At 40.0% G+C, this 27,979-nt stretch overlaps 1 protein-coding gene across 7 annotated transcripts; it reads right to left on the bottom strand.

Moving 5' to 3' along the window:
- Window positions 1–1,276: 1,276 nt before the first annotated feature.
- ESD (esterase D) lies at window positions 1,277–27,456 on the bottom strand. 7 transcript variants are annotated; one of them, XM_055335971.1, is made up of 11 exons: window positions 27,324–27,449; window positions 26,541–26,824; window positions 23,611–23,664; window positions 21,009–21,122; window positions 20,054–20,142; window positions 15,873–15,971; window positions 14,256–14,380; window positions 13,047–13,166; window positions 11,478–11,576; window positions 8,968–9,135; window positions 1,277–2,360 (listed from the first exon to the last, which is right to left on the bottom strand). In XM_055335971.1, exons 4-11 carry the CDS (start codon window positions 21,074–21,076, stop codon window positions 2,280–2,282), a joined length of 849 nt encoding a protein of 282 aa, XP_055191946.1. In that variant the 5' UTR covers window positions 21,077–21,122; window positions 23,611–23,664; window positions 26,541–26,824; window positions 27,324–27,449; the 3' UTR covers window positions 1,277–2,279. The 7 variants fall into 7 exon arrangements, with proteins under 7 accessions (XP_055191946.1, XP_055191947.1, XP_055191945.1 ...); XM_055335972.1 differs by lacking the exons at window positions 26,541–26,824; window positions 27,324–27,449 and adding exons at window positions 24,568–24,730; window positions 25,353–25,438; XM_055335970.1 differs by lacking the exon at window positions 26,541–26,824 and having other exon boundaries at window positions 27,324–27,456.
- Between the last annotated feature and the right edge of the window lie 523 nt (window positions 27,457–27,979).

Raw genomic sequence — 27,979 nt, 5'->3', positions numbered from 1 at the left:
GGGGGTATTTTTTACTATGAAATCATCAAGATGGTTCCTTATAACCTGATTTTGGGAGAGAATTATTTCTGGCGGGGGAAACATCTTACATTTAGGCGTACAGAACTCATCCCTCCCCAGCCATTTTTTGCGGCACATTAAGAGCAAGCTTCAGTTTACCGGCCTGACCTCCTATATATCCTTGACGGTCAGCTCCATGCCGTTTGTAACTGAAGTCCTTTGACTTTATTAGGGTTATCATTGGCTATATGTCAGCAATTATTCACCGAGTAGTTAAATATTTTTGCATTTATCCTGCAAAAGGGCAAAGCAACAATTTTCTTACAATGTCGTGCCCGCCTAGCAGGGTATAGCTCCCAGTTATTCAGACACTAATCTGGTTTTTGCTATTAAGGGATTTTGCAGATATTATTAAAGTCTCTGATCAACTGACTTTAAATAAGGAAGATTATCCTGGATAATATGGTGGGTCTCACTCAATCAGGCCTTAAAAACAAGGCTGAAGCTAGCTCCAGACAGGAAATCCCGCCTGTGGGCAGTAGCCTCAGCCCATGCCTCTGGGGTCCCTCCCTGCTGGCCTGCTCTATGGGCTTCAGACTTGCTTAGCCAGCCCCCCCCCCCCGCCCCCAATCACATAAGCCAATTCCTTATGAGAAATCTCTTAATATGTCTATCTCCTACTAGTTCTGCTTCTCTGATTAAATCTGCAACTAAGTCAGTGATCTAAGAGGTACACACCTGCTTCTCTTTACAAAGGAGTTACCAATAACATGCACAAAATTCGCAAATTAAATGATCTTCCTTATTAGGGAACACGAAACAGTTTAGACTAGAACATTTTGTGTGTGGTTCACTATAGGGCTCAGTACTGATACTTCAATAGTACTGATTTAAAAATTTTTAGTACAAAAAATAAAAATAAAAAATAAAAAATTTTTTAGTACAATCTAATTCACATTTAACTACTACTAATTTTATGACTTTAAAGTACCTGATAGCTTCAATTACTGTGTAATATGCAGTCTTTTTTTTTTTAATATGCAATCTTATTGAATGTGTAAAAAGTATGCTCTTTGTGAAACAGGTGAAGGGGGTCACGAGTATACTTATCTTGATGAACACGGAGTAACAGAGGGAAGTGCTGAATCACTACCTCGCACACCTGAAACTAATACAACACTAATGTTAACCACACTGGAATTAACATTTTTAAAAATGTATAATCTTCATGCTTCCTTAGTAGAAAAATGTTTTTAAAATAACCAAACTTCATCTATCGTGTTTCAAAAATTTATTTGTTAAGTTTTTTTTTATTTTTTAAGATTTTATTCATTCATGAGAGACACGGAGAGAGAGGCAGAGGCACAGGCAGAGGGAGAAGCAGGCTCCCTGTGGGGAGCGGATGCCGGACTTGACCCCAGGACCCCAGGATCAAGACCTAAGCCAAAGGCAGGTGCTAAACCGCCCGAGCCAACCAGGCGTCCCTATTCGTTAAGTTCTTAAAGGAACACAATTTGTTATTTACAAAGAGACTGATTACAGAATTTCTGCATGTAACTGAAGGAAAATACTGCGTTTAGAGTAACAGATGAAAAAACTTTCCTTATATAGCTATTTTCAGATTGAATCTTATTAGTTAATTCTTGTCTCTTGGGACATTCCAGAAATCCATGTCCACAAATCTGTTTGGCTTAATAGATAAGAAAAGAAGTATCATTGGGTTGGGTTTAGGAAATCTGGCTTCTGATCTTAGCTGTCCCACAAATAACTGTGTAAGGATGGGGAATTTACTTAAATAAGGAAGTTGGCTCAGAAAGGTCAGCAAAAAATAATTATTAAATGCGTACCGAAGCCAAGTAGCTGCTAGACACTAGAGCTTTAACACTGAACATAAGGAACACCGTCCATGCTTTCACAGACTTTAAAGTCTGGCAAACTGAAGGGTTTTGGCTACCATACCTCTCAAACCCATTCCCAAGTTAGCACTCTATGATTTAAATGCGATTGTATTTATATATTCGGTGGCCCGAGGTTAATTAATACAATAATGATTTGTAAGTAACCTTGAAAAAGCTGTAAAGTATTTAATATTTCCCATATAACAGGGATAAAACAACTTTTGAATCATAAGCAGGTTTTACGTACTTACTCAGAAAGGGATTTAACTACAGAATGATACATTTTTAGCACTATGAGATCCAATGTCTTGAAATCATCTTTCCCTGCAATTGTTTATTATAATTTTATAATCTCGAACAAATTTTCTTAACTGAAGTTTTTCACGCATTCAGATATTTTGCATGATGTCTGATGTGATCAGTAATAAAGGTTGCAATGAAGTAGTAGCTATGATCATAACCCTAGAAGACAAAAGAGAGAAATGGTTAAGATACTTACCGGTCAGAAACACCAGTACTAAGGACATTATATGTCTCTCTCGTCACTTAATTTTCATGTAAATCCTGAAATTATTACAGTAGGAGGAAAGTTTAGAATCAAAATCAAGCTTATTGTATTTGTACTTCCAACACTTTTCACTGAACATTAAAAGAACAGCAAAAGTATGAAGAAAAAGAAATACTCTCCAAAGCCTAGGTTTTGGATGCCGCATAATATGCAAAGAAAGGAAATAAAACATGAACTAAATGTACAGGATAAACAGGTGGTCACGTCAACAAGGAATAAAAGGATCAGAACTTAAGGAAGTCAGGAACATGGGCAAGAAGTTTCAGCTCCCAGAAGAAATACACCAATGTGGGTAAGATGGGAAATGTTAAAATACAAAATGAGCACACAAAGACAACACAGAGAAAGCACAAAACCACCCAACTGGCCAGACACTGTGTGGGAAGTCAGACAGCCATCCGAAGTCTAGGTAGGAATCCACCTCCTGCACAATAGAAGCGCATCACGTCTCTATTGAGGAGAGGGGAGTAATTCATTAAACCGTGACATCCCTAGCAGTAAACCATCCTGGGTCTGACGTCAGTCAACTATTTTGAAAACTATCCTGAAACAGAGAAAATGTGTATGCCAAGCAGCGGAGCTGAAACAGGTCTCAGCTAGCTGGTTCATTAAAACCACTGACGCTGCTAAATGGAGAGAAGATGCTTCCTTGGGGCATCCTCTGACTACAAGACATGAAGAGGCTTTCAAAAGAAAAGGAAAAAAAAATTAAGAGGGAGCTAAACACAATGAAAACCCAAGGTGGCATAAGCTGAAAGGAGGGAAAAGTCAAAGCAAGATCTTAAAGTTTTTAGCTTTATCTAGTGAATGGTCTCTGATGGGAGAAAATGGGATTTTCCTAAACACTTAAGAAGCAAAAATAGCCCTAATAAAAATATCAACTGGGTTTCAAGGAACAAGGCAAATCCCTAAGGTCTTGATGAAATCGGTAAATGCTCTTAACCTCTTACTCCCACAGGTATGCAGTGGTATATGTCTTGGGAACGGAAGTTAAATAAAGAGCTCCAGGTTCCAGTCATCACAGTAACTTAAAAGCATGGTCTCGTTTCCTGTGGCCAAATCACAGAAACGAACCTGACGAGAATGTTGCCAGAATTAATTAAGGCTGAGCTTTGGAATTAGTGGTTTCCCATTTCTCGATTAGACCCGTCCCAGTCAGCGAGTTCAATCTAGAGCTGAAGGACTGGGGGGTCCCTGGGTGGCTCAACGGTTCAGCGCCCCCTTCGGCCCAGGACGTAGAGTCCCAGGATCGAGTCCCACTTCAGGCTCCCTGCATGGAGCCTTCTTCTCCCTCTGCCTGCGTCTATGCCTCTCTCTCTCTCTCTGTCTCTGATGAATAAATAAATAAAATCTTTAAAAAAAATAAATAAGGCTGAAGGACTGAATTATTTAAACAAAGCCTGTGGGACCCCTGCAATTCCTCAGTCATTAGGAGGTGAAACAGGCCCACGACTTCCAACCCACAGACCCTAGGAAATGCAGTACCGAGCAGCACCTGCCAGTTTTTGCAGATGGAAAGAGGTCTCTGACTGAAGACAGGTACAGACGCCGGGACACGGATGCCCTGACACCTGTGCAGCAAAACCTCCGCTGTGACCGACTCTGCTGTCTTCTTAGTTTCACGGAGGTTGGATGCCGTGCACAGTTTCAGGCGCACAGGCACAAAGGGCTGTCAGGGTTATTTATTCATTATTATTATTTTAGTAGAGAAGACCAAGGGTAAGACAAAGTCACAGTTTCCAGCTCTCGGGAGTGTACCACGAGGTTATGGTATATTTTACCTAAAACACAAAGCCAAAGTCCCTAATGTCCATAGTGATATTTAACAGAAGATCCACCTTTATAAGAAGATAGAAAATGGCCTACCTATCACGACACAGTGAGAAGGATTTTTTTTTTTTTTTTTTTTTTTAACAAGGGAACGAGAAAGCAAGCCAGAGAGAGCCAGGGTACATGAGCAGGGGGAGGGGCAGAGGGCGAAGGAGAGTCTCAAGCAGGCTCCTCGCTGAGCACAGCCCCTTGTGAGGCTCGATGTCTCAATCTGGAGATCAGGACCTCAGCCAAAATCAAGAGTCGGACACCCAACTGACCAAAGCCACCCAGGCGCCCCGAGAAAGATTTTTTTAAATGTCAACTTCAGGGCAGAAGAACACATGTGAACTCCTGCCATTCTGGTAGACAGAAGATGCTTATATAACTTGAACTAACGGTGTCATTCTTGACTGGTTTCCCCTTCTATTTATTGATATTATCAAATGGGTGTGGGTCCTTCCATTAAATTCTTTTGAGTTAGTTTGCTGTGTTAAGCAGCTCATGCAATTCCATATATTCAGTGACACTTGAAAGAGCCTTGGTTTTCTCTTCTATCTACTTCCAGTTTAAATGGCAAAATCATCAGTCAGTAGCAAACTCTCTTAAAGAGTATAAAAATAAACGAACACATTCTTTCATTCCTCCCTCAGCTCTCAAAAAAGCAGCAGTGCTCCAGCAGCTATGATGAACACTTACTCAAACAGGCAGTGTTTCCCCACACATTTTCCAGACCCAATTAGAAAAGCTCCGCTAGGAATCCCTGGGTCAGTTAGTTTCTTCAGAATACAGAGAAGACTGCTGAAAGGTGAAGTTTCCATATTTAATAAGCTGCTCCTGGAGTCTGTGTGCTGGGTAGTGGTGCTGAGCCGGAGGACACGGGGGCACAGGAGATGCCTGCACTTCTGGAATTCTGTGCCACGTCCTTCCTGTTCTCTACCAGGCAGTGCAGAGGCCAAAACAGTCTGTGAGTCTTCAAAACCCGCCTGAGACTTGAGGACGTGGGGGAGCCTTGCTCTCTTGGGTTTCCATTAGGTCCCCAAAATCTTTTGCTCACTACGTAAGTTCAGTAACTGGAAGGAAGACATTGGAGGCTACACTCCCAGGACTCTGCTCCTAGTGCTTTTTCAATTTAGATCCATGGAAGCCAAAACAGAGTAAAAGAAATTCTATGAGGGGACAAATATCCCCAGGCGCCACACTTGCCTCTCAACTGTTCTCCAACTGTAGACCATAAAACTGGATGTGAGCATTTAACACCAAAAAGAGGGAAAAAAAGAAAGTTGAGTAAATCGTATACATGACCGTAATTTTTGATCGTCCTCCTTCATTCACATACTTATAGACGGCCCCTATTTTCTGCGGCCTACTTAATGCTTCACTGCTCAATTTATTTCATAAAGAAATACAGTCCTCTTGGGATCCCTGGGTGGTGCAGCGGTTTGGCGCCTGCCTTTGGCCCAGGGCGCGATCCTGGAGACCCGGGATCGAATCCCACGTCGGGCTCCCGGTGCATGGAGCCTGCTTCTCCCTCTGCCTGTGTCTCTGCCTCTCTCTCTATCATAAATAAATAAAAATTTAAAAAAAAACCATTTTAAGAAATACAGTCCTCTTGTACTTATACTGAACTGATAAAGCAGATACGACTCTCAGACCTGAGGTAACCTGAAGGCAGTGGAAATTGGCCCAAAAACCCGAAGGCAGCCTCTCCGGAGCCATGCCCGGTCATGTCTACTCAGTTGCTCATTCAATCACAGCAAGCCTAGACATCGTCTTCGGATGGTGTAGTTTGCTCTTACCCTGCCCTTGCTGGAAAGAGAGTGAACGAAAAATTGTGCCTGAGCTAAAGATTATGGCTGGTAATTTCAATACTTTCTCACCCTTTTTTAGAACTGAATGTTTTGTCTTAACTCCTCATTAAATACACCCAACTGTGTTTTTTAGTTGCTTAGGATATAAAGCATTTCAGAAATAAATAAGTTGATTTATTTTTTCCCCTCCAAGAATTTCATCAGTGTTTTAACTACTATGCTGTTTTTATAACAAACTCCAGAGATTTTTTCAGTCTTTGTTGGCAGGCTGAAACTTTGTTGTTGGTAGTAACAACAGAATTTCCCGGCACAGCCTTGGCGGGGGGGTGGGGGGGGTGGGGAGGCATCCAACACCACTAGTGCCAAGAAATCTAGTGCCAAGAAATGATTCGGTAAGAAACACGGTTTATTACGTTACTTCTAGCTACAGTTAATATAGTTGAACACACTACTTTATAATTAAACTGGCATTTGGATTCTCAAAGTTCGTTATTGATCGAAAATACATAATTCTGGTAAGTGCTTAAATTAACCTAAGGAAATCCTATTAAAGAAGGACACTCAGAGAAAATAAGGCACATCTAATATATTGGTATTTGACATATTTTTCCCACATGGTACATATACGCATAAACATGTATGTACACAAAAATACATGTAAATAATATATATGTTATCTACCCAATCAAAATATTAGGGAAATTTTTTAAAAAGGTGGAGACTGTTAAGATCTATTGCGTGAGTGAAACAGCAGGTTATGCATAAATTCTTCTGGCGTTAGCTAAACTCCATCCCCTTGCTCCTCAGGAGCCCCGCTGCACCCTGCCTGGGAATAGTCAGAGGACAGGAAGGTAAGTGTTTCCATTCAAATGACCTTGCTGACTCTACTGGAAACTAGTCCTATGAACTTTACATACATAATACTTTTCTAAGCCTGCAAAACAGATGGACAGGAGCCATATATGAAAATCCACAGCAAACATCACACTGAGTGGGGGGATACAAAAGTTCTTCCTCTACGATCAGGAACAAGACAAGGTGCCCACTGTTGAAACTTCCCGTTCCACACAGTACTGGAAATCCTAGCCAGAGCAATTACACAAGAAAAAGACATAGAAGGCATACAATTTGGAAAAACAGAGATAAAATGATCTCTGTTCGTAGATATGATCTTGTATATAGAAAACCCTAAAGATTCCAAAGTAATAAAATACAAAAGCAACACCCCAAAATCAGCTGCATTTCTATCTAAAAGGAAATTATGAAAACTATATGATTCCACTTATACGAGACACTGAGAGAAGTCAGATACATAGAGAAAGTGGAATGATGGATGCCAAAGGTTGGAGGGAGGGAGGAAGGAGGAATTCAGTGTTTATGGGTATGAAGTTTCAGTTTTACAAAATAAGAGTTATGAAGATGGACGGTGGTGACGGCTGAACGACATTATGAACATACTTCATAGCACAGATGTGTTTGTTTAGTTAAGATGGAGGGGCACCTGGGTGGCTCAGGTAAGTGGCCAACTCTGATTTCTGCTCAGGGTCCTGGGATGGACCCTGTTGGGCTCTGTGCTCAGAGGGGAGTCTGAGGATCCTCTCTGCCCCTCTCCCTTTGGCTCTCCCCGTGCTCATGCTCTCGCCTCGTCTGTCCTTCTCTCAAGTAAATATTTACTTTAAAAAAAAAAAGGGTTAGATGGTAAATTTTATAGATGATATTTTTACACAATAAAAAAATTATGAAAAACCTTAAAAACAAACAAAAACCCCAGATGGACAGGATACGAATGGTCACTGATTTGACTACATAAGGATAAAATGAGCTAATGTTGTGAAAAGCTTTTGTAAACTGAAATATACACGTTATACACTGATTTACACTTACTTGGACATTTATCATCATTAATCATTATTATACATTTTAGATCAACGTGCCTGACATATCACCCTGGAATGCGAATAAAAATGTTTTAAAAAATCACAATCATTTGTAATTTACAGTGTTCACTTTTCATCCGGAAATATTTTGTTTAAATTACATACCAAAGCTTATGAATAAGCAATTTAAAAAAAAAAGCCGAATTTCTTTAATTATAACTGTATTAGCACTGAGCTAGGTGAGTAGGGAACAGTTAAGTCTTTTAGTCAAGGAATACCTGCAAATCAATTGAAACTGAGTAATTATTTTTAAATTTAAAAAAATACCACAAAGCACAATGGCTAGATTAGCAGCTAACTCAAAAAGTATCAAGTGCCTATGTTTGAGACAAACAGTTCACAGCTTCTGAGGCTAAGATGTACACATAAAGTGAAGAGTGATTATGGTGGGAGGTTATACTTGTTATTTACGCGAAAACAGCTGTATGTGCAAAGACAGACACAGCAGAAATGCAGCAGATTAAGCCCTATTCAAGCATGAAGCTTCTTGTTATTCAGTGGTTCTGCAGCGACACAGAAAATTACAAATACTTCTCACTTCTGAAAGCTTTCTTCTTTCTATGGAATTTGATCTTAGACATCATTAACTTAGTAAGAAGGCTTTCACTTTAAGTGTCTTGTTATAATTAAAAAAAAAACCTTACTAGAGGTAGCTTTTCAAATTCTGAAATATAAGGTATTATGGAATCTTGTCTTTTTTTTTAAAGACTACTTATTTAGAGAGCAAGGGAGCGAGCGGGGAAAGGAGCACAGGGAGAGGGAGCATCTCAAGCAGACTCCGAGCTAAGCACAAGCCAGACTCAGGGCTCTATCCCATGACCTTCAGATCACCACCTGAGCTGAAATCCAGAGTTGAATGCTTAACCGGCTGAGCCACCCAGGCACCCCTGGACTTTTGCTTTTTTATAGTTACTTAGAACAAGCAGAGGTTTCCGAGTACTTGCCTCTTGTAACCTAAAAACAACAGGGACTTTCTTTTCTGTACAGGCAGCTATGAAGTTATCAGGTAGTAACTGTCCGTCTGAAAGGAACTGGTCATCTTTCCCTTGATCAATTAGTATGTCCAGCTGAGAACCGGGGTAGGACTTCACAAGATGGGTAGCATCATAAGCCTAGAAAAAGACAAATATTGACAAATAAATCTGAAAGTGCCCAGAAAGATGTTCTTCAAAACAGACCACAGCAGAACCAAATAGAAATTTAACGTCATTTAAGCTCTAAGGACGATTAAATCAGAAAAATGCTTTTTTTTACATTGTCTCGTCTGGCTTTTACTTGTAAGGGCTTCAGAGATCTATGTCCCACTTATAGCTGCTTCTCTACTTCCCAGCAGTCCTGGGCCAGTGGCGAGAATTCTGTATCTTAGAATTCTTTACAGTTTGGACCCTTTTCTTTTAAACCTCTGAGCTTAATTACCTCTCAACTCCAAAAAACAAAAACAAAATGGTATTTTTTCTTTATAAATTCCTCCAGAAACTATTTCTTCCTTACCTTTTTCTTTTTCTAGATATTATCTATTTCAAATAAATAGTCTATTTTGTTGTCTCTTCTTTTTGGCTCTAATTCTGGACTTAAATACATTCAGCCTTTTCTTTTATTCAGCACCAATGTTTGCTATCCCCCTAGGAGCTTTGGGGAAGATTTAATTTAAATAATCTGAATCATACAGACAACTCCTCCAATTTATTATCTAAGGAGCTGCCACCAGTTACAAGTTTGTACTTTATCATCTACCTTTAAGTATTCTTATTTTTTATATATTCACTAGCCACAACTTCTATGTGCAATCAAGACAAAACCCTGTTAAGACTTGCTTTCTTTAATTTTATAAGAGAGTGGAAGGAGATCTATAAAGTCCAACTAGTTCAAAGTTCTGAGATTTCATAATTCTGCGTGGCTTCCTTATTCTGAAATTAAGTAATAGTCTAAACACAACATACTTAAGATAGTAAAATCTACGGTCACCGAGAGAAAAATTATATAATTAGATTCCTTTAGAGGTTACCTGTGCCTCTGCCTCTCCCTTCCTTTCTATCAACCAGTTTGTCTTCTTCTTTCTTTCTTTTTTAAGATATTATTTGAGGTAGAGAGAGAGAGAGAGAGAAAAAAAAAAAAAAACAGAGGAACAGAGAGAATTCCAAGCAGAACTCCCAGCTGAGTGGGAAGCCGGACTCAGGGCTCCATCCCACCACCCATGAGGCCATGACCTGAGCTGAAATCACAAGTTGGACGCTTAACTGACTGAGCCACCCACGTGCCCCACCAGCTGGTCTTTTACCCAACACTTCTACCAGAACCTAAGCCCCATATGGATGTGAAACATTATCACCTTTGTGGCCTAAGATCTTGAACTCCACATAGGCTCTGCACAGTGGCAAGGACTCCAGACACCAAAGTACATGCACTGTCAGCTCTCAAAGCACCTAAAAGTCATCACTTTCTGCATTCTTCCAATATAATAAAAATATAAGCCTCAACAAAACAGAATTCTAATCCAGTAACTAAAGGATTAACCCTCCACAGTTTGTTAGAATTTCAATAACCAATCTTAAATAAAATTGGGATCCATGTGTGAATGACCCTGAACACATGACAGTAAGACAAAAAGTTTTTTTCTTCCCCCACTCAAGTATTTTCTACTTGTTAACATGCACATGATGATGAATGCATCTGCAAAATATTTAAACTCTTGGTGTTTGCAAATAGCCTATTTCTGCACAAAAATCAAACAAGTCTCAAAGAGCCACTTTTTAGTTTTCATTTAGAAGCATCTGCTCCCATGCTTGAAAAAGCAATCTTGATATTCGAATGTTTACATAAATGTACATTACATAATAACTATTTTTAAAGACTTTCAGGTCTGGAATTTATTTTTATTTTTTTTATTTATTCATAGACACACACATACACAGAGAGAGAGAGAGAGAGGCAGAGACACAGGCAGAGGGAGAAGCAGGCTCCATGCAGGCAGCCCGATGTGGGATTTCCCGGGTTTCCAGGATCACGCCCTAGGCTGCAGGCGGCGCTGAAGCGCTGCTCCACCAGGGCTGCCCAGGTCTGGAATTTAAAATCCAAATCTGAGAGATGCTGGATTTTGAAAATAGATACGTGGAATAATTAAAAGGCCAAGAGTCATGCTTCCTATAGTACAGCTGAGCACATGGTTAATAAGAGGCAAATGTAAATTTAGTAATAAAATGTTGCATTTTTGGGGAATGTTAATTTAGAAATAAACATGTAAATTAATCATTAGCAGAAAAAAAATATAGTCTCAGAACATCCGCCACAATTCAATACAATTAGAAAATAGGGCTTTTTTTGATGTTGATATTGTTATACATAGATTCTTCTGTTAATTATTTTAGCTCCAGATCCTTCAGTTAGGAATATATCTGTGATGTGTAGCTTTTTCACAAATCTGAATGAGCATGAAGACAGCCATCCCGGTACCTACCTTCCATTTACTTTGATCTGTTCCCAAATATCCACCAAAGGCTTTTTTGCCCCAGGAACAGAGCACTGGGTTGCAAATTGGAGCAAATGCTGACACAGACTTCAGAAACAAAGGAAATTTTAAAACAAGTTATATTTTGCTAAATCAAACGTGAACAAATGATTTGCAACATACTTAAAATCTCAGAAGTTTATCTGCAACTTGCTTATAAACTCTGACTTGCCATGAAAACACCTGTGAACAACTTTCCTAGGCTCTATTATGCGCTGAGATTGCGGGCCTCTCCAGGATACATCTTTTGTGTATTCTATTAAGAGAGCTAATTAACCATAGGTGCCAACATACTGTAAAGCAATACATTAAATATGGCACAAATACAAGTTTATATTCAGTTTCTACGCATTTTTTCCATTTAAAATTAATGAGGAGAAATACAGAACAGTTCATACCCATTTTTGTGAACATGTTATTAAATCTGAGACCCATGATTTCTCTTAAAGAGGGCCAAGAAAGCACTAAGCAATGCCCTGAAATATTTGTGTTCTATGCAGTATTGTTTTTCACTAGATAAGTGGCAGAGATGGAATCATTCAATTTCAGAGCGCTTATCAAAGTATATGTTTATCAACGTCTACTAAATTTTTTAAAGGAAAAAATTAAATTTGATTTTTTCCCTCAAACTAATAAACTAATTGCCTTATATACAAAACAATGGAAAATAAGACCTTATTTTAAAAACCTACTATCAAGCCATGAATTAGTTCAACTTTATAATAAAGCCAACTAAAAGAAAAGTATTTGGTGCCACAATGCAAAACTGCTATAAGAAATATTTTTCATCTCAGTGGCACACTTGAAATGACTAAGTTCTCTCTAAGGGAAGGAAATGGATTAAATAAACCTTGAGGTATCTGACAGCTCTGTGATGTTAAAGGCAGAGGCAATCCCGAGATTGTCACTGCTTCAGCATTTCCTTTCTCAACATGAGGGTACACTGCTCCGCCCAGGAGGACATTTTACATATGGTGGTTATTCCACCTTGGCTCATTTAAACAAAAAAGGAAAGCTATACAGTTTCAAATAAATGAATGGAAAGACAGAGTGTTATTTTGCAGCTAAGCTGCAATCCAATTTTCACCAGAGGCAATAAGAAGAGAAAATTCTTAGACTTTTACAAATTATGAATACCTTATTCTACCTCAGAAAATCAAAGTCAACTTAACAAATGTATTCCTGGTAAAAATATAAGTAAATGATACACACTGCCACAGTAACAAGCTTTAGGGGGAAAAAATGCCGAGAAAACTAAGTCTGAATAGAAGCAATAAAAATTGCTTTATCATACTTCTAGCAGACCAACTGTGATAGAATTCCTATACTTCTGATTCTGGAGCATAAAATTGTGTGGTCAAATTTAATATTCTTCCCCTACAGCCTCTTGAAACTCCCAACACTAGAAAAGTTTGGTCCCAGTACTATCTTAACAATATCCTGATTTAACTCATTCAAAGTTTCTAACGGTTTTTATCCAAGAGAAATACTTGTCACTGAAAGCTTTGGTAATCTTACTTTGTACTTTCCAGGATTCTTTAAAGCGCAAATCAGAGCTCCGTGGCCTCCCATGGAATGGCCAAAAATAGACATCCTTTGTGGGTCCACTGGAAAATTGGCATTTACAAGTTGGGGAAGCTAGAGAGAATTTAATAGTGTGACAAAAGATATGAAAGAAACAAGTTTATAGACTTTTTCAAAGTCATATAAAATGCTTACACAACACTTTCAAATCACAGTCTTACAATACTATGAACTAATAAAGATAAAAAATATCTCAGGTAGACAAGGATTATTAATGTACTGCTGGTAAAAACATGGTACATCCTTCTCAGAAAGCAAATTAAAGAAGATGATGCAGGACGAGCCTGTAAAATGTCTAAACTTTTGTCTAGTAATTTCATTTCTTGGCATCTATTCTAGGGAAAAGTCCTTAGGGGGAAAAAATTATACATCCAGACAATCAATGCAGTAAAATTTATTGTGGTAAGAAACATACTTAAATATGTAAACGTCCTGCATTAGGAAAAAGTAAATTATGGTATATCATGGAATATTATGCAATTGTTAAGGCTATCTTACAAAGAGTATTAGGAAAATATTTATTTTATACAATTAAAAAAAACAAGATAGTAAATTTTACAACTGTATGAAAACTGGTCATACAAAAAAACAACTCTGGAACGTACCAAAAACTGTTATTATTTGGGGTATGGAATAAGGAGTGATTAATATTTTATATTATTGTGTCTCAGTTTTTTTGTGTGTCTCAGTTTTTATGTACATAATAATTAAAATCATACAAAATTTAGAAAAACATATAAACTGAACATAAATATTATTAATACAAGCAATGGTTTACCCTCACTTATCCTTTTTAAGTAAGCCTTGGTTGGTTAATCATTATGTCTGAATAAACCAGCTGCCAGAGAAATGAAAAGGTTTTTCATATGTTGTTTTCTTTATATAATCTGGGTAGTGTACACAGATATCAAAATAATTATTACCTTCTTTAAAATTGTACTTAATGCTAATTTAAATTGTGGTAAATAAGACTATCATACAATTAAACTTTGAAATGTTCACTAAGATAATCAATAAACATGTACCACGTGGATTCAGCAATACCATACCCTGGTTTAAAAGTGTCAGGACTAGAAGGACTTTGGGTCCCAAATCAAACTCTTGGCAGTCATCAATTCATAAGTACAACGTAAATGAAATTACCTCCTCAGTTACGTAAGAGTACATTCTGTAGTTAGTTTTCCAAGGATCTTCAGTGGCATCCACATAAAATCCAGCACCAGTGCCAAAGTCCCAGCTATCATCTTCTCCTTTAATATTGCAGCCACCTATAAAGGAGAAATCCCGTGGCTTCGTCGACTCCGTAGTAAGGACTCATGGTAGGTAGCACCCTTTTAAATGAATCTCAAAGTTCATTTGCATTTGAGTTGTTCACCAAATATTGCAGTTCTCTGCCTTTTGGGGAGCATACTTTCTGGCCCTCTTGCCCTCGAATAGGGCCATGTGACTACTTCTAGTAAATGAGGTAACAGAGGGAATGCCCTTCCAGGCTGGAGAATTCACTGCTAAGGAGAGGCACATTGAGGCACATTGAGGCACATTGGCTTTTTTTGTGGAAGAAGTACCCTCCTGTGTATTCTGAATATATGCTTCTTCACTGTTTACCTATCAAAGGACTTACAACTTCTCTCTGTTCTCCCAAAACGTGTTGAGATTCCTCCCCTGAGGAACCTCCTCTATCACTAACACTTTTTTTCTCTTAGAAGGGAAGGGAGACACATGCTTGTGCTCAGATCACTATCGTGCACTGAAAACGTCTCCTTATGTATTTTGGAATCACTCCATCATGTTTCTTCTATTTATTCATCCCCCAATGGGATTTTCTTACAATCTTTTAGAATTTATTAGGTAGGTTTTGTATTATATGCTTGCAGGTGGTTAAAAGGCCAACCACTGAGATGGTTGATAGAATTACTGTTAATAGGTAGAGTAATTTCAGGGAAATGACCACTTCATGATATTCATCCAGGAACATGGCATTTTTCCATTTATGAAAGTCTTCATTTATGATCATTAGCAAATTTTACATTCCTTTTAAAAAATGTCTTCATATTTTAAAAGTTTATCTCTAGGCATTTAGTATTTTTGATACTGCTCAGAATTAAATTTTTTATTACGTTCCTAGTGAGACATGTCTTGCTCTGGTGCATTATTATGTCCTGTGAAAAGAAATAAACTACTTCCCAAGACCAGCCATTCATCTTCCACATAATTTTAGCCGCCATTTAATAAATCCCATTTCCTAACACTTTTAGGGTCACAAAATGAGTTTTAACTTACTGATGGACTGAGTTCACAAATATTGGATAGTTGCATTTCTCTAATATAAGCATTTTAGTTATTTATATTAAAATCAATACATATTAAACTATGATCGATAAAGAGATGAGAAAAGACATAATTTTCATGTGACAAGATAGTTTACCTATGGAATAGAAAAATTTTTGTGCATTTTGGCACTAGCGCCAATATGATATACATTAAAGTTGCTCAGTCTGTTTTGAAGTGTCTTATTCTACAACCTGGAAATAACAAAATAGTCCCCTCTAATAAGAGTGATGTCATGAGTAAAATTCACAGTGAGAAAAAATATATAGCACAGTATTTTAGAGTCATGATATCATCTGAAAGATTAAGAGATAACAGCAAAAATAAAAGATAAATAAAAAATAAAACAATATTATATTATACCACTTATCTCATAACTTAGTCTGAAAGATTTATATTTTTATAAAGGATCTCCAGAATGAGAACACTTACGAGGGCTGGTATCCGGAGCAATGACGACAAGGCCATGTTCTGAGGCAGCTTGATGAAAACCAGACTTTGATATAAAATTTTGTTCTGTACAAGTCAAACCTGAGGATCAGAAATAGTGTCACCTCATGCTACCCTGTCGGTGGTTTGTAAGATTTAATCCTTTTATAATGTAAGAAAACAAGCTCACTTGGTATTATTAAAAAAAATTTTTTTTAGGAATAATCCTAAAGAAGACAATAAAGTTCCCTTTCTCATAAAATTTACAATAGTATTTATCTAAAAACCATCTTAGGCTAAACGCTCCCACAGCTGTCCTTTCAAAGTCACTCACTAAAGTATCAATTATTCAAATCCTTGAGAATCTGGAATTTTCCAAACCGTAGATTGGCAATATGGTATAGAAATCAAATGTTTTATCACAACCCCAGTGGGGTGTTGTCAAACATGCTAATTAAACATGTTACTATTCCTGCATCAAAACATAAATATTCACATTCAGTCATAATACTTTAAATAACTTGATTTTTTAAAAATACGAGTGGCCCTCGGCAACAAAATTGAGCCTGACCGTCTTTGTATTCCTTGCTGATTTAAGGTAGAAATGGTCACCATATACCTTCCTTAAATTTTAGCCCCTGTTTTTCCAACTATTTAGGCCATTTTTCCTAGCTATAGGCTTTTGTATGATAGATGACTGAATTCTATTATAGGAGAAGGTCCAAGAATAAACTGGCAAGAGATGGCTGAGCTAAATATCACCTAACCCAAAACCCCCTTTCCAGTGGCCAATGCTAAATATCCTACTACATCTGATAATTAGCAACATCACAAAACGGACTCGTATACAGGATGCAGTATGAACTTTATAGTTTCTATTTATCCCCTAACAGCCAGCAGGGACTTATTTGAAATGGCTGTTAATGAAGATTAAATTAGTAAATGATTACAAGATACAAAGTTACAAGAATCACTGCATAAAGTGTTATGGGAGTTCACACAAGGATCATTGGATAAACTGTTAGGACAAACATGCTTTCACTAGGCACGGCCGGAGGACAAAGTCCTTGTTTGTCTACTATGTTCCGTACAGTACACCTTCCAGAGGTACGGGAGCCACAACTACCCCAAATACTGCTAAAAGGTCAACAGTCTTGGCAACCTTAATGTAAATGTGTTCAGAGGCAAGGTTAAGAGTGTAAAAAGAATGGGTTTTGGACTTCAGACGGAATCTCATTCTCAAGATGTCACTCAGCCACTTACTGACTCACCAAAATCAGGCAAGTAACTTGAATATTCCGAGCCTCAGTTCTTTCATTTGAAAAATGGGGATAATATTGCTTACGATTATCTCATAACGTGGCTGTGAGGATTCAAGGTGATAACATGTAAAAAGCCTTGAATTGTGTCTCAGACACAGTGTGTACAGTTCTTTTACACTTGGGAAATGTAAATGTTTAGAGACCAGAGAAAAATCTGTTTTCTTTCTAGTTACGACACTAATTCCTTTATTAAGGTATTAGGATATAAACTGTAGACTCATAGAAATGAAGATAATTCTATTAGCAGAATTACTCTCAAGAATATAAAGAAGGTTACTAATATACACTTGTTGAACTATACTTATTTTATATGAAGAGTTTTGGGGTTTTTTTTTGGTTAACAGCTTTATTTATTTACTTAAAGATTTTTATTTATTTGAGACAGAATGAGAGGGAGAGGGAGGTGGAGAAAGAGTCTGAAGGAGACTCTACACTGAGCACAGAGCCCAATACAGGGCTCGATCCCAGTCGTGAGATCATGACCTGAGCTGAAACTGAGTTGGCTGCTTAACCGACTGAACTTCCCAGGTGCTCTGGGTAACAGCTTTATTGAGCTACAATTCAGACGCCATACAATTCAGCCACCTGAAGTGTACAGCTCAGTGACTGTTGGTATATTTACAATTATGGAATACCACCACTCTCTACTTTTAGAATATTTCTACCATCCCCAAAAGAAAACCCCTACCCATTAGCAGTCACTTCCTATTTTCTCCTAATCCCTGCCTCCTCAGCCCCAGGTAATCATTTTCTGTCTTTATGAATTTGTTTAGTCTGGACATTTCACATACATGGAATTTAACAATACGTAGTCTCTTGTAAACATCTTCTTTCACTTAGCACGGTTTCAACGTTCATCCATGTTGTATGTCGCACATCTATGGGGACTTCAATACTTTTGTTGTTAAGCAATACTCCACTATACTACACTTTACTTATTTCATTAGTTGATGGACCTTTGGTTTGTTTCTACTTTTTTGCTATTATAAATAATATATGTAATATATAGATATCTGTGTGCAAGCTTTCATACGGGCCCATATATTCTCTTGAGTATACGGCTAATGAAGGGCTATTCCGCTGGTCGCCTTGACTTGGGAGGCACACAAATGACTTCATCAGGACCATCTTTTAGAATTTCAGTTTGGATGTTTTACTTTCAGTTAATTTAGTGATTTCAGAAATATGATAACTGATGTATGTCTGCCATTATTTTCCTTCAATTTACTGAGAAATAAATACACTGAAATTCTTTTGCCATTATTTCTCCAGTGTATAGTCAATCTTCTTTTTTTTTTAATTTTTTTTAATTTTTTTTTATTTATTTATGATAGTCACAGAGAGAGAGAGAGAGGCAGAGACACAGGTAGAGGGAGAAGCAGGCTCCATGCACCGGGAGCCCGATGTGGGATTCGATCCCGGGTCTCCAGGATCGCGCCCTGGGCCAAAGGCAGGCGCCAAACTGCTGCGCCACCCAGGGATCCCGACAATCTTAATTCTTTAAAGAAAATCAAGGCTTCATTTCCAAGGTCTATCTGTTCTTCAACCTCTCACTAAGAAAACTGTCCTATCATATGATGTACACAAACACAAATTCTATTTTTTAATTCTTCTAAAGCTCAGATGGTATGTCTTGATAGATTCTAATTTTGGCTAGGAATTTATGGCCTTATTATTATAGTACCGCTTACACAATACCCTGGCACCTCTGATCTATGTTATAGTTCTTATAGCCAAGAGACAGGACTCCAGCAGCTGTCCTCAGAAACAAAATGCAAAAACAATAGGAAAAAGACTAAATATAGCGCTGGGTTATGAGTCAGAAAACTTGTTGACTCTGTTATATGATCTTGGTCAATATATAACTACTCTGGGCCTATGAAAGAGTTAACTATTCTGCAGATTACATGATTTCTAAGGTCATCTTCAGCTATACAATACTATGCTCCTAAAACAAGCATGCAACTTTGTTCTTGCTGCTTTTGGCAATACCCAACGCTCTTCTAGCAAAATCAGTTTGTTTTTTTCAATCACAAAAATGGGTTGTTGAGTTACAATCAGACAGGCACTTCATTTTTACCTTTTATTTTAAAAAATGCTTACCTTTTAAAATGAAAAGTCTCATTTTCATTTTAAAGGATTAGTATTTGGGGCTTATCCTCAGTAAAACATTTATCTATAACAGGGAATTTATTAAAAGCAAAGTTATAAACAATTTTAAAATGACAAAAATAGCACTCTATGACATAATTTGGTTTCTATCAAGTCTCTCCTTATGTTTGCTTCTAAAGATAAAATACCAACAACAGCTTGTGAAAGAATTAGCACACAGCTTCAAACTACTGGTAGCAAAACCTTACTCTCTCATAATCCATTCGAGAGTCTTTAATATTCACCACTGATTAAACAGCTCTAATATTCCTTTGTGATTTTCCAGACTATTGCCAGAGAGGATTGAAGGGAGTCCAACTAAAACATTTTAGAGAAGACTCTAAGGAGTTACTTGTCTGTAGTTTCTAATTAGTGTATTGTGGGTTACCTAATATTGTTCTATTTGAGTGGCAAAATCTCTACAAATTTCAGAGATTCTTAGGTAGGTACAAAATTAAGTAACTTTTCTAAGCTCTTGCCATTGAGTCCAGAATTGTACATTCTCTGTTAAATTACTTGATTTAATTTTAAAAGAAGTGAAACAAATGTAACTCATTAGGTCTGAAGTCATTCTCAGGAGAAAGTCAGAGTAGAAAGAGGCTCCTAAAGTCTTTTATAAAATGGCTCAGCAAGCACACTGTTAGGATAAAAGAGTAAGATAAGGCAGTTAAAAAGAAACTCTTTTCTAAAATGCAAATGAATAACACTTACCAGACAGCCAATACAGTGCAGGGCATTTTTCAGTTTCTGCCTTTGGTGGTAAGTAGATAGCAAATTTCATTTTGCAGTTCAGTTCAACACTGTAATTTTAACAGCCACAACAACAAAAAAATCAATGCCTCTCACTGGTTAAGACAGAAACACAAAAATAAGTGATTTAATGTCCAAAAGAAGTGACTCCAAGGAAAATACCTTGGCCCTTAAAGAAATGATGGGGCCAATTTAGCATACTGATCTATTAACCAAGCTGAGTCTTTGCTGTGCATGGCATAGAAGTCATGGGGAGGGGGCGGAAATAAATTAAAAGAATAAATGTAGGGGCAGCCCCAGTGGCTCAGCGGTTTAGCGCCGCCTTCAGCCCAGGGCCTGATCCTGGAGGCCCGGGATCGAGTCCCACATCAGGCTTCCTGCATGGAGCCTGCTTCTCCCTCTGCCTGTGTCTCTGCGCATCCCTCGCCTCTCTCTGTCTCTCATGAATAAGTAAATAAAACCTTAAAAAAAAAAAAATCCCAAACTGTCTTCTGGATTGGAAAAAGTTTTTTTTTTTTTTTTAACAAAAAAAAGAATAAATGTAATACCCTCAATGTAGCACTAATATTACTAAAAGAGAAATTGTTTTTGTTTCTAGAGATGCATAAAATAACATCAGCTTTTATAAAAAATGAATTTTAAAGATCTTAAGTTACATGTTTGTTCATGGGCACTGAAATGTACCACATTTTAATTTGTTCTCTGTCTCTAATATCTTACTATAATCACTAATATCACAAATAAGGAAATTTTTATAAAAGCCACAGGTATTTTCCCATGTAAATAGTAATTTGTGCAACAATGATCTCTCGTGGGCTGATTAAAGGAACCAAATGGATAGAAGCAAAAAAAAAAAAAAAAAAAACATAGATAGAAGCAGAATGAGAGGTACTAAAACTGTATTCTTGGTAGTTACCTGTCATGCTCAAAAACTTTCTGCAATCCTCCAAAGCACTTGTTGCTGGAAATCTGCTTCAATGCCATTCTTCCCGTTATTAAAGATCAACATTAATTTTCAGAACACTTGTTCCTGAAAAATTTAAACAAAACTGTTTTCAGATAAATTATCAAACAATTGTTTTCCACCTAGCATAGTTTTTCACACACTACTTTTCTCTGATAACATTAAGAAACGGACTCAGTTTCAGGTACGCACTTGTTGCGCACTTTAGGAAACTTAGTACTTCGGTACGTCAGGACTAATTTACCCAGTTGGTTAATAAGCTTTTTTTTGTTGTTTTCTTTTTGTGGACTGCCCCAAATTCTTTTCAGAAAGAAGGAGAATATAAGCAAGCTACTAATTAACTACCCTAGCTTAGAAGATAAAAAATTGTTAATAGTTTACCTGTCAATTATCACAAAGGAATCAAAGAAGTGGTCTTACAGATTATGGTTCATTTTAAAATGGGAGGAAAATGATGTCACAATAACGATTTTGATAACAATAAGCGGTAACATTTATTGAGCACTTACAGCATGATCGCCACTTTGTTATATGCTCACTCAGACCAAATTCCTCCCTCGTCCTAGGGTTTGTCTGAGAAAGTGATGCACAACTTTTAGATCAACAGTTCTCCTTTTAAAACATAAGGGAATTGACTGTGCAGCTTATCGATGGGAGATTTTGAAGTCTGGTAATTCTTTTCTCGCAGACAAATCTTTTAAATAATAATTTAACACTTAAATGTTAATGTAATAATCTTAAATGTTAAAATGCCACGTTATTAATTTTTAATACTACAAAAAAAAAAAAAAGGTCAGTAAACCGTCCTTACTAGAAGTGCCTGTTTAGCAAGGAGGAACCAGACTGCTCCTGATGTGTATCTCTAATGGAAGAATTCCCTTCTCCACCTTATTTTATGTTCCACCTTATTTTAAGTCAGTTAGCTGTATGTGCTAAATAAAAAAATCCTCAGATTCTTGGAACAGGTACTACTGCTCTAGTGGTCTTCTCAGTGAAAATGTTCCATATGATTTCTACCGACATTCTCAGGTCTACAGTACGTTGATCAGAGTTGGAGCTTTAGGGTTGCTCTTAAAATATATATATATATCTCTAAAACAATAATCTTTAAAAAGTTAATCTTGGAAATGTCTTTGCAAAATTCTAAATAAGATTAGTTTCAATCCTACCTTTTAGTAATTTCCTCAGTAAATCCAAATACTTATCTTTGCATTGGAAAGCTGGGATGTGAACAGGGAGCCTGACATCAGAGCCCCTCTACTCTTTGCTATTCTGGTCTCCTGCTTCTTTGGAGGATCTTTACATACTCTCTTTTTCAGAAGCTGAGATTGACTAAATTTGTAGGATCAGGGCTCAAAATTACAGAGAAATTACCTTCTACTCACAGGTTTATGTATTTAATCTGTAAGAGATCAATTCTTAACAATCTGCTCACAAATGTTATTAATTATTTGATTATTGGGCAGCCCAGGTGGCTCAGCGGTTTAGCACTGCCTTTGGCCCAGGGCGTGATCCTGGAGACCCAAGATCGAGTCCCACGTCGGGCTCCCTGCATGGAGCCTGCTTCTCCCTCTGCTTGTGTCTCTGCCTCTCTCTCTCTCTGTGTCTCTCATGAATAAATGAATAAAATCTTAAAAAAAAATTATTATTAACTTCAGCTATTCTTGTTCATGATCTGAGCTTAATAATATACTAACACAGATGTATAATTTTAGCATATATACATGAGACCAAGGCATACAATCTTTTTGAATTATAAGGATGTCCTTCCTATTTTCTTAAATTTAGTAAGGGTTTCGTTTGCTTTCCAAAACCATGTTATACTGAGCATATATCTAGTACATAAGAGATAACTAATAATTATTAGTTGAATTAAGGAATAATTCTTTTATTAACTTTTGACTGCCAATTACGTGAAAGTTTTAAAAATCAGTTTGTCCTTCATCTTTTTTTTCCTATACTTTAAAAGTAAAGCACTACTAGTCTTATTTCTTTTGCTTATTTAATATTCTTTACTTAAAATTCAAACTCAGTACTTCCCATTTGGTCAGAGAGAATTCAGTTAAAATGATATGTTTTCACTTGATAGAATGAACTGACTAAAACAAAAGCTTTTGAAATTTTTTCCCCTCTAACCACCCATTTTAGAAATTACCTTCGATCACAAATCAAGAGAAAATTTACCCTCAATAAAAAGTATGACACAAGCCATGAACTAAATACACTGTGATATATGAACTATTCAACTAGATGACTTCATTGTTCATGAAAACTTTTCTATGTGAAAAATAACATTTTAAACTAAGTTATTAGCTTTCTCATCCAACTTTCAAAGTAACACAGAAGAAATAAAACTTGGGGATCCTTGGGTGGCTCAGCGGTTTGGCGCCTGCCTTCGGCCCAGGGCACGATCCTGGAGTCCTGGGATCGAGTCCCACGTCGGGCTCCCGGCATGGAGCCTGTTTCTCCCTCTGCCTGTGTCTCTGCCTCTGTCTATCATGAATAAATAAAATCTTAAAAAAATATATAAATAAATAAAACTTAAGTTTATTACCTGACCAATTGCTACTTGCTTTTTTGCCTGCTACTAAAGGATGGACAGGTGATCCTGGAAAAACAAAAACAAAAAAAAAAAAACAAATGGTTTGTAAACAGGAGGTTTATACTTTTCACAACAGAGGTTATATAGACATGTGCAGGGCACCACACATTCTGAGCTGACATTTTCTTCTCTCAAGGCAGAGGACTCTCTACCCTGGGTATGACAGCATGGGACCAGACCCCATCGCCTCTACCCTAATCTAATGGCCTTCAGACCTATTTTGCCACAAGGCAGGATGTTCAAAATCTTCTGCTAGACTTAAGATTTCTATGAAGAAAGTTGTGGGTTTGGTTTTTGTTTTTTCCTTTTTAATCAAGTAGATAAGAACGTTTTTTTTTTTTTTTTTTAAGATTTTCTTTATTTATTCATTTGAAATACACCGAGAGAGAGAAGCAGGCTCCAGGCAGGGAGCCCGATGTGGGACTCAATCCTGGATCTCCAGGATCACGCCCTGGGCCGAAGGCAGCGCTAAACCCGCTGAGCCACCCAGGCTGCCCGATAAAAATGTTTTAAAGTGTAATTTGCTCGCCTGAGATATAATCAACCGCTGAGAGTAAAGAAACCAGGAACCTGGCAAGAAGGGAAGAGAAAGCTACAGAGCAGACACCTGTCCGGCACGGAGGTGTAGATGGAACATGTCACATAGGGACAAGGAGGGAAGGGAAGAGGACTTCAGGGCTGCGGGGCTGACAGGCCAGAAAGGATGAACTGCTCAGAAACATGACCCGGCTTGTGAAGGAGGCCGAAGGGACTGCGACACAGTGAGAAGTAAACGGAAGCGTATGCAGTACGTGGAGGCCCATCGTTTTCACTTGTCTGCCGACGTCTTATTTAGGTTCTCGGACATATTTTGTGGGAGAAATGGAAGGAAAGGGTGGCGTAGACTGAGCAAAAAAACCCAAAACAAACCTGTCTCCCAAGAAAAGCTCCAAACAAAAACAGATGATTTCAGAATGCCAGCAGGTGCAGGGGGTGTTACAAACGCTTCCACAACAAAGTCAATGATATGAACCTCATCTTCAGAGAGGGAAGTGGTTTTCTCAAAGGCTCGGCCAGGCCAGTCAGGGAAAAACTATCAAAGAGAAATCTTTATTCACCAAACACCTGTTCCCCCAAAAGGTCAATTTGCCAAATCTCTTATTTACTTTCTTTCTTTATTCAGGCTAACTGCCATGCTCCTCCAGAAATGAGTGTTCTTTAGGTTTACCCATTTTTTTCTTCTTTGGATGAGTCTCAACGTCTCTACCTCTTCCTGAGTTTCTGTTCCCATTCGTTCAGACTCCTCGGACTTTGATCCACTGCCTCACCCTCAGTGTGTCCCGCTCCACTGGCTCTTAGGACCTACACAGGCCTCCCCAGCATCACGGGATAATGGCACTGCAGACGTCAGGTCTCTGTTTAAATCCTCTCTTCAGAGAAAACTCCGGGTCCACTCCCCCTTCTCCCATCTCCCTTTCCTTTTCTCTTCGCAGGCACTCTTTCCCTTTACTCCCAATCCTTATGTTTCTATCACATTTTCTAGGTGAACGAATCTAAATCTGCATCTCTAGGCCCATTCTCCTGTATTAGTGCCAGAATTTAAATGTCCCGTTGGACCCTTCTACCAAGATGTGCCACCAGTTAGTAAAACTAACCACAACTAAAAGTAAGTGTTAGTTAGGGGCAGCCCAGGTGGCCCAGCGGTTTAGCCCCACCTTCGGCCCAGGGTGTGTGTGATCCTGGTGACCCGGGATGGAGTCCCACGTCGGGCTCCCTGCATGGAGCCTGCTTCTCCCTCTGCTGTGTCTCTGCCTCTCTCTCTCTCTACGTCTCATGAATAAATAAAATCTTTAGAAAAAAATAAATAAAAGTAAGTGTTGGGGCACCTGGGTGGCTCAGTGAGGTGAATGCCCTGACTCTTGATCTCTGCTCAGGTCATGAACTCAGGGTTTTGAGATTGAGCCCCACATGGAGCTCTGCACTGGGCATGAAGCCTGCTTAGGATTGTCTCGCTCTGTCTGCCCTTCCCCACTCTCCCCATTCCCTAAATAAATAAATAAATAAATAATCAATTTAAAATTAAGTGTCGGGGATCCCTGGGTGGCTCAGCAGTTTAGCGCCGCCTTCAGCCCAGGATGTGATCCTGGAGACCCGGGATCGAGTCCCACGTTGGGCTCCCTGTGTGGGGCCTGCTTCTCCCTCTACCTGTGTCTCTGCCTCTCTCTCTTTGTCTCATGAATAAATAACATCTTTAAAAAATAAATGAAATTGTCTATCTCTCACCCTCAAACCATTTTTTTCCTTCCTTTTCCTGTCTCTCTTTTCATTCATGCCTGTCTTGCCCAATCTATGTGTGAAATGTCTTAAAGTTACCACCCTGCTTTAAATTTCCACTGCCACCATCCTAATTATACACAAGAAATTAAAACTTAGGCTCCTACTTTGTCTTCTTGTATGTCCCACTAAAATCAATCCTGCACGGGAGCCTAGGGCTTTAATACAGGTGACTTACCACTTCACGGATACCTAGACACATTCCATGGTTGGGCCTGACATGCCTCCGGGCAACTGTTAGTCATTTTGATTTTTTTAATTTGATTTTTAAAAACTGTGATAAAACATATGACATAGAATTTACCATCCTAACCATTTTTGAGATTTTTATTTTTTTTATTTATTTTATTTTTATTTATTTATGATAGGCACACAGTGAGAGAGAGGCAGAGACACAGGCAGAGGGAGAAGCAGGCTCCATACACCGGGAGCCCGACATGGGATTCGATCCCGGGTCTCCAGGATCGCGCCCTGGGCCAAAGGCAGGCGCTAATTATACACAAGAATTGTGTGAGACACGGGGGGGGGGGGGGGGGGCGGGACACTGAGCATCCACGAATCCCAAACACCTTAGCTTGGCTCCCAAAATTGTCTTCAATGGTCCCAGGTTGTTTTTCGGGCCGAAGGTCGTCTCATGTCCAGTCTGTCAGCCCCGACTACGCAGAACCGAGGCACAGCCGGCGGGGGGGGGGGGGTCCCCACGGGGCGGCCTTCGCCAACGCCGAGGTGTGGCAGGTTCAGAGCTGGTTCTGGGGCCACACCCTCCGGCTCCACCCCGTGCTGCTGCTGCCGCTGCCGCCGCCGCCGCCGCCGCCGCCAAGCCAGGTGATGTTCCTAGGACGCGCTTCCCCGCCTATAACACGGGGATGCCGTCCGCTCCAGCCCACAGGCCCGCCCCCGAGATGAGCGGCCTCAATCCCGCCACTGACTGTCACCCGCGGGCCACGGCGCGCACCAACCGACGCTGCTTCTTCCTATTCCAGCGACCTCGGGGCCCCCAGGTGGGCGCGGGCGCCGCCTCCCGGGTGACGTCATCCGGGAGCGACCCCCCCAGGCGCGCCTGCCCAGGCGGCGGCGGCTTTGCGGTCTGGGTCTCAGCGCACCGGGTACGCGTGGACTTCGCGCGGCGGCGACCGGCCCAGACGGCCGAGGGGAGGAGCTACGCCAAGTGCAAGGAGCCAAGTAAATGCAGCGGCTCGGAGGCCGCAGGGGCAGTCCTATGGGGAAGTTCCGGTAAGGACAGGGGTCCCGGCCGCAGCGCCCGGGGTCAGGCCTGCTGGACTCGCCGCGGGCCCCGGCGCAGCCGCGGACACACCGAGGACAGTCAGGACCCTCCCCACACGCGGCCTTACCTCGGGATCCGCGGCGGCGGCGGCGGCGGGAACCGGGGCTGCAGCGGGAGCGGAAAGGCGGGGCCGCGTTATGGCCGCTGGCGCCGACACTAGCGTCTCCCTGCCTCGACCCCGCCCCCGCAGGCCCCGCCCACGTCCGGACACGCCCACTTCCGGGCAGTACTTCCGGAGTCCCTGGCGGGGGGCTTAGCACCGCCCAGCCTCGGCCCCGCCCCCGCAGACCCCGCCCACCTCGGGGCACGCCCACTTCCGGATGGGCACCAGGGGTCCAGCCTCGACCCTCGCCCCCGCCCACTTCAGGGCAGACAGACCCCGCCCTCTTCAGAGCACGCCCACTTCCGGGTCGTAGTTCGTGGGTCCCTTCGGCTCCTTGGCACCGCCCAGCCTCGACCCCGCGCCGATAGAACTCGCCCACTTTAGGGCACGCTCACTTCCGGGTCGTACTTCGTGAGTCCTCTAGGCTCCTTGCCACCCCCCCAGTCACGGCCCCGCCCCTTCTGCTCCTTTGGCCCCGCCCCTTGGCCCCGTCCAGCCGCGGCCCCTCCCCTCTGCTCCTCGGCCCCGCCCAGCCTCGGTCCTGCCCCTTCTCATTGGCCCCGGCCGGTCACTGCCCCGCCCCTTCTGCTCATCGGCCCCGCCCAGCCTCGGCCCCGCCC

This window comes from Nyctereutes procyonoides, unplaced genomic scaffold (assembly GCF_905146905.1).
Source record: "Nyctereutes procyonoides isolate TBG_1078 unplaced genomic scaffold, NYPRO_anot_genome, whole genome shotgun sequence".
In the NCBI taxonomy this organism is placed as follows: domain Eukaryota; kingdom Metazoa; phylum Chordata; class Mammalia; order Carnivora; family Canidae; genus Nyctereutes; species Nyctereutes procyonoides.
Note: the sequence above shows the minus strand (reverse complement) of the source record. Positions and strands in the feature narration are given on the sequence as shown.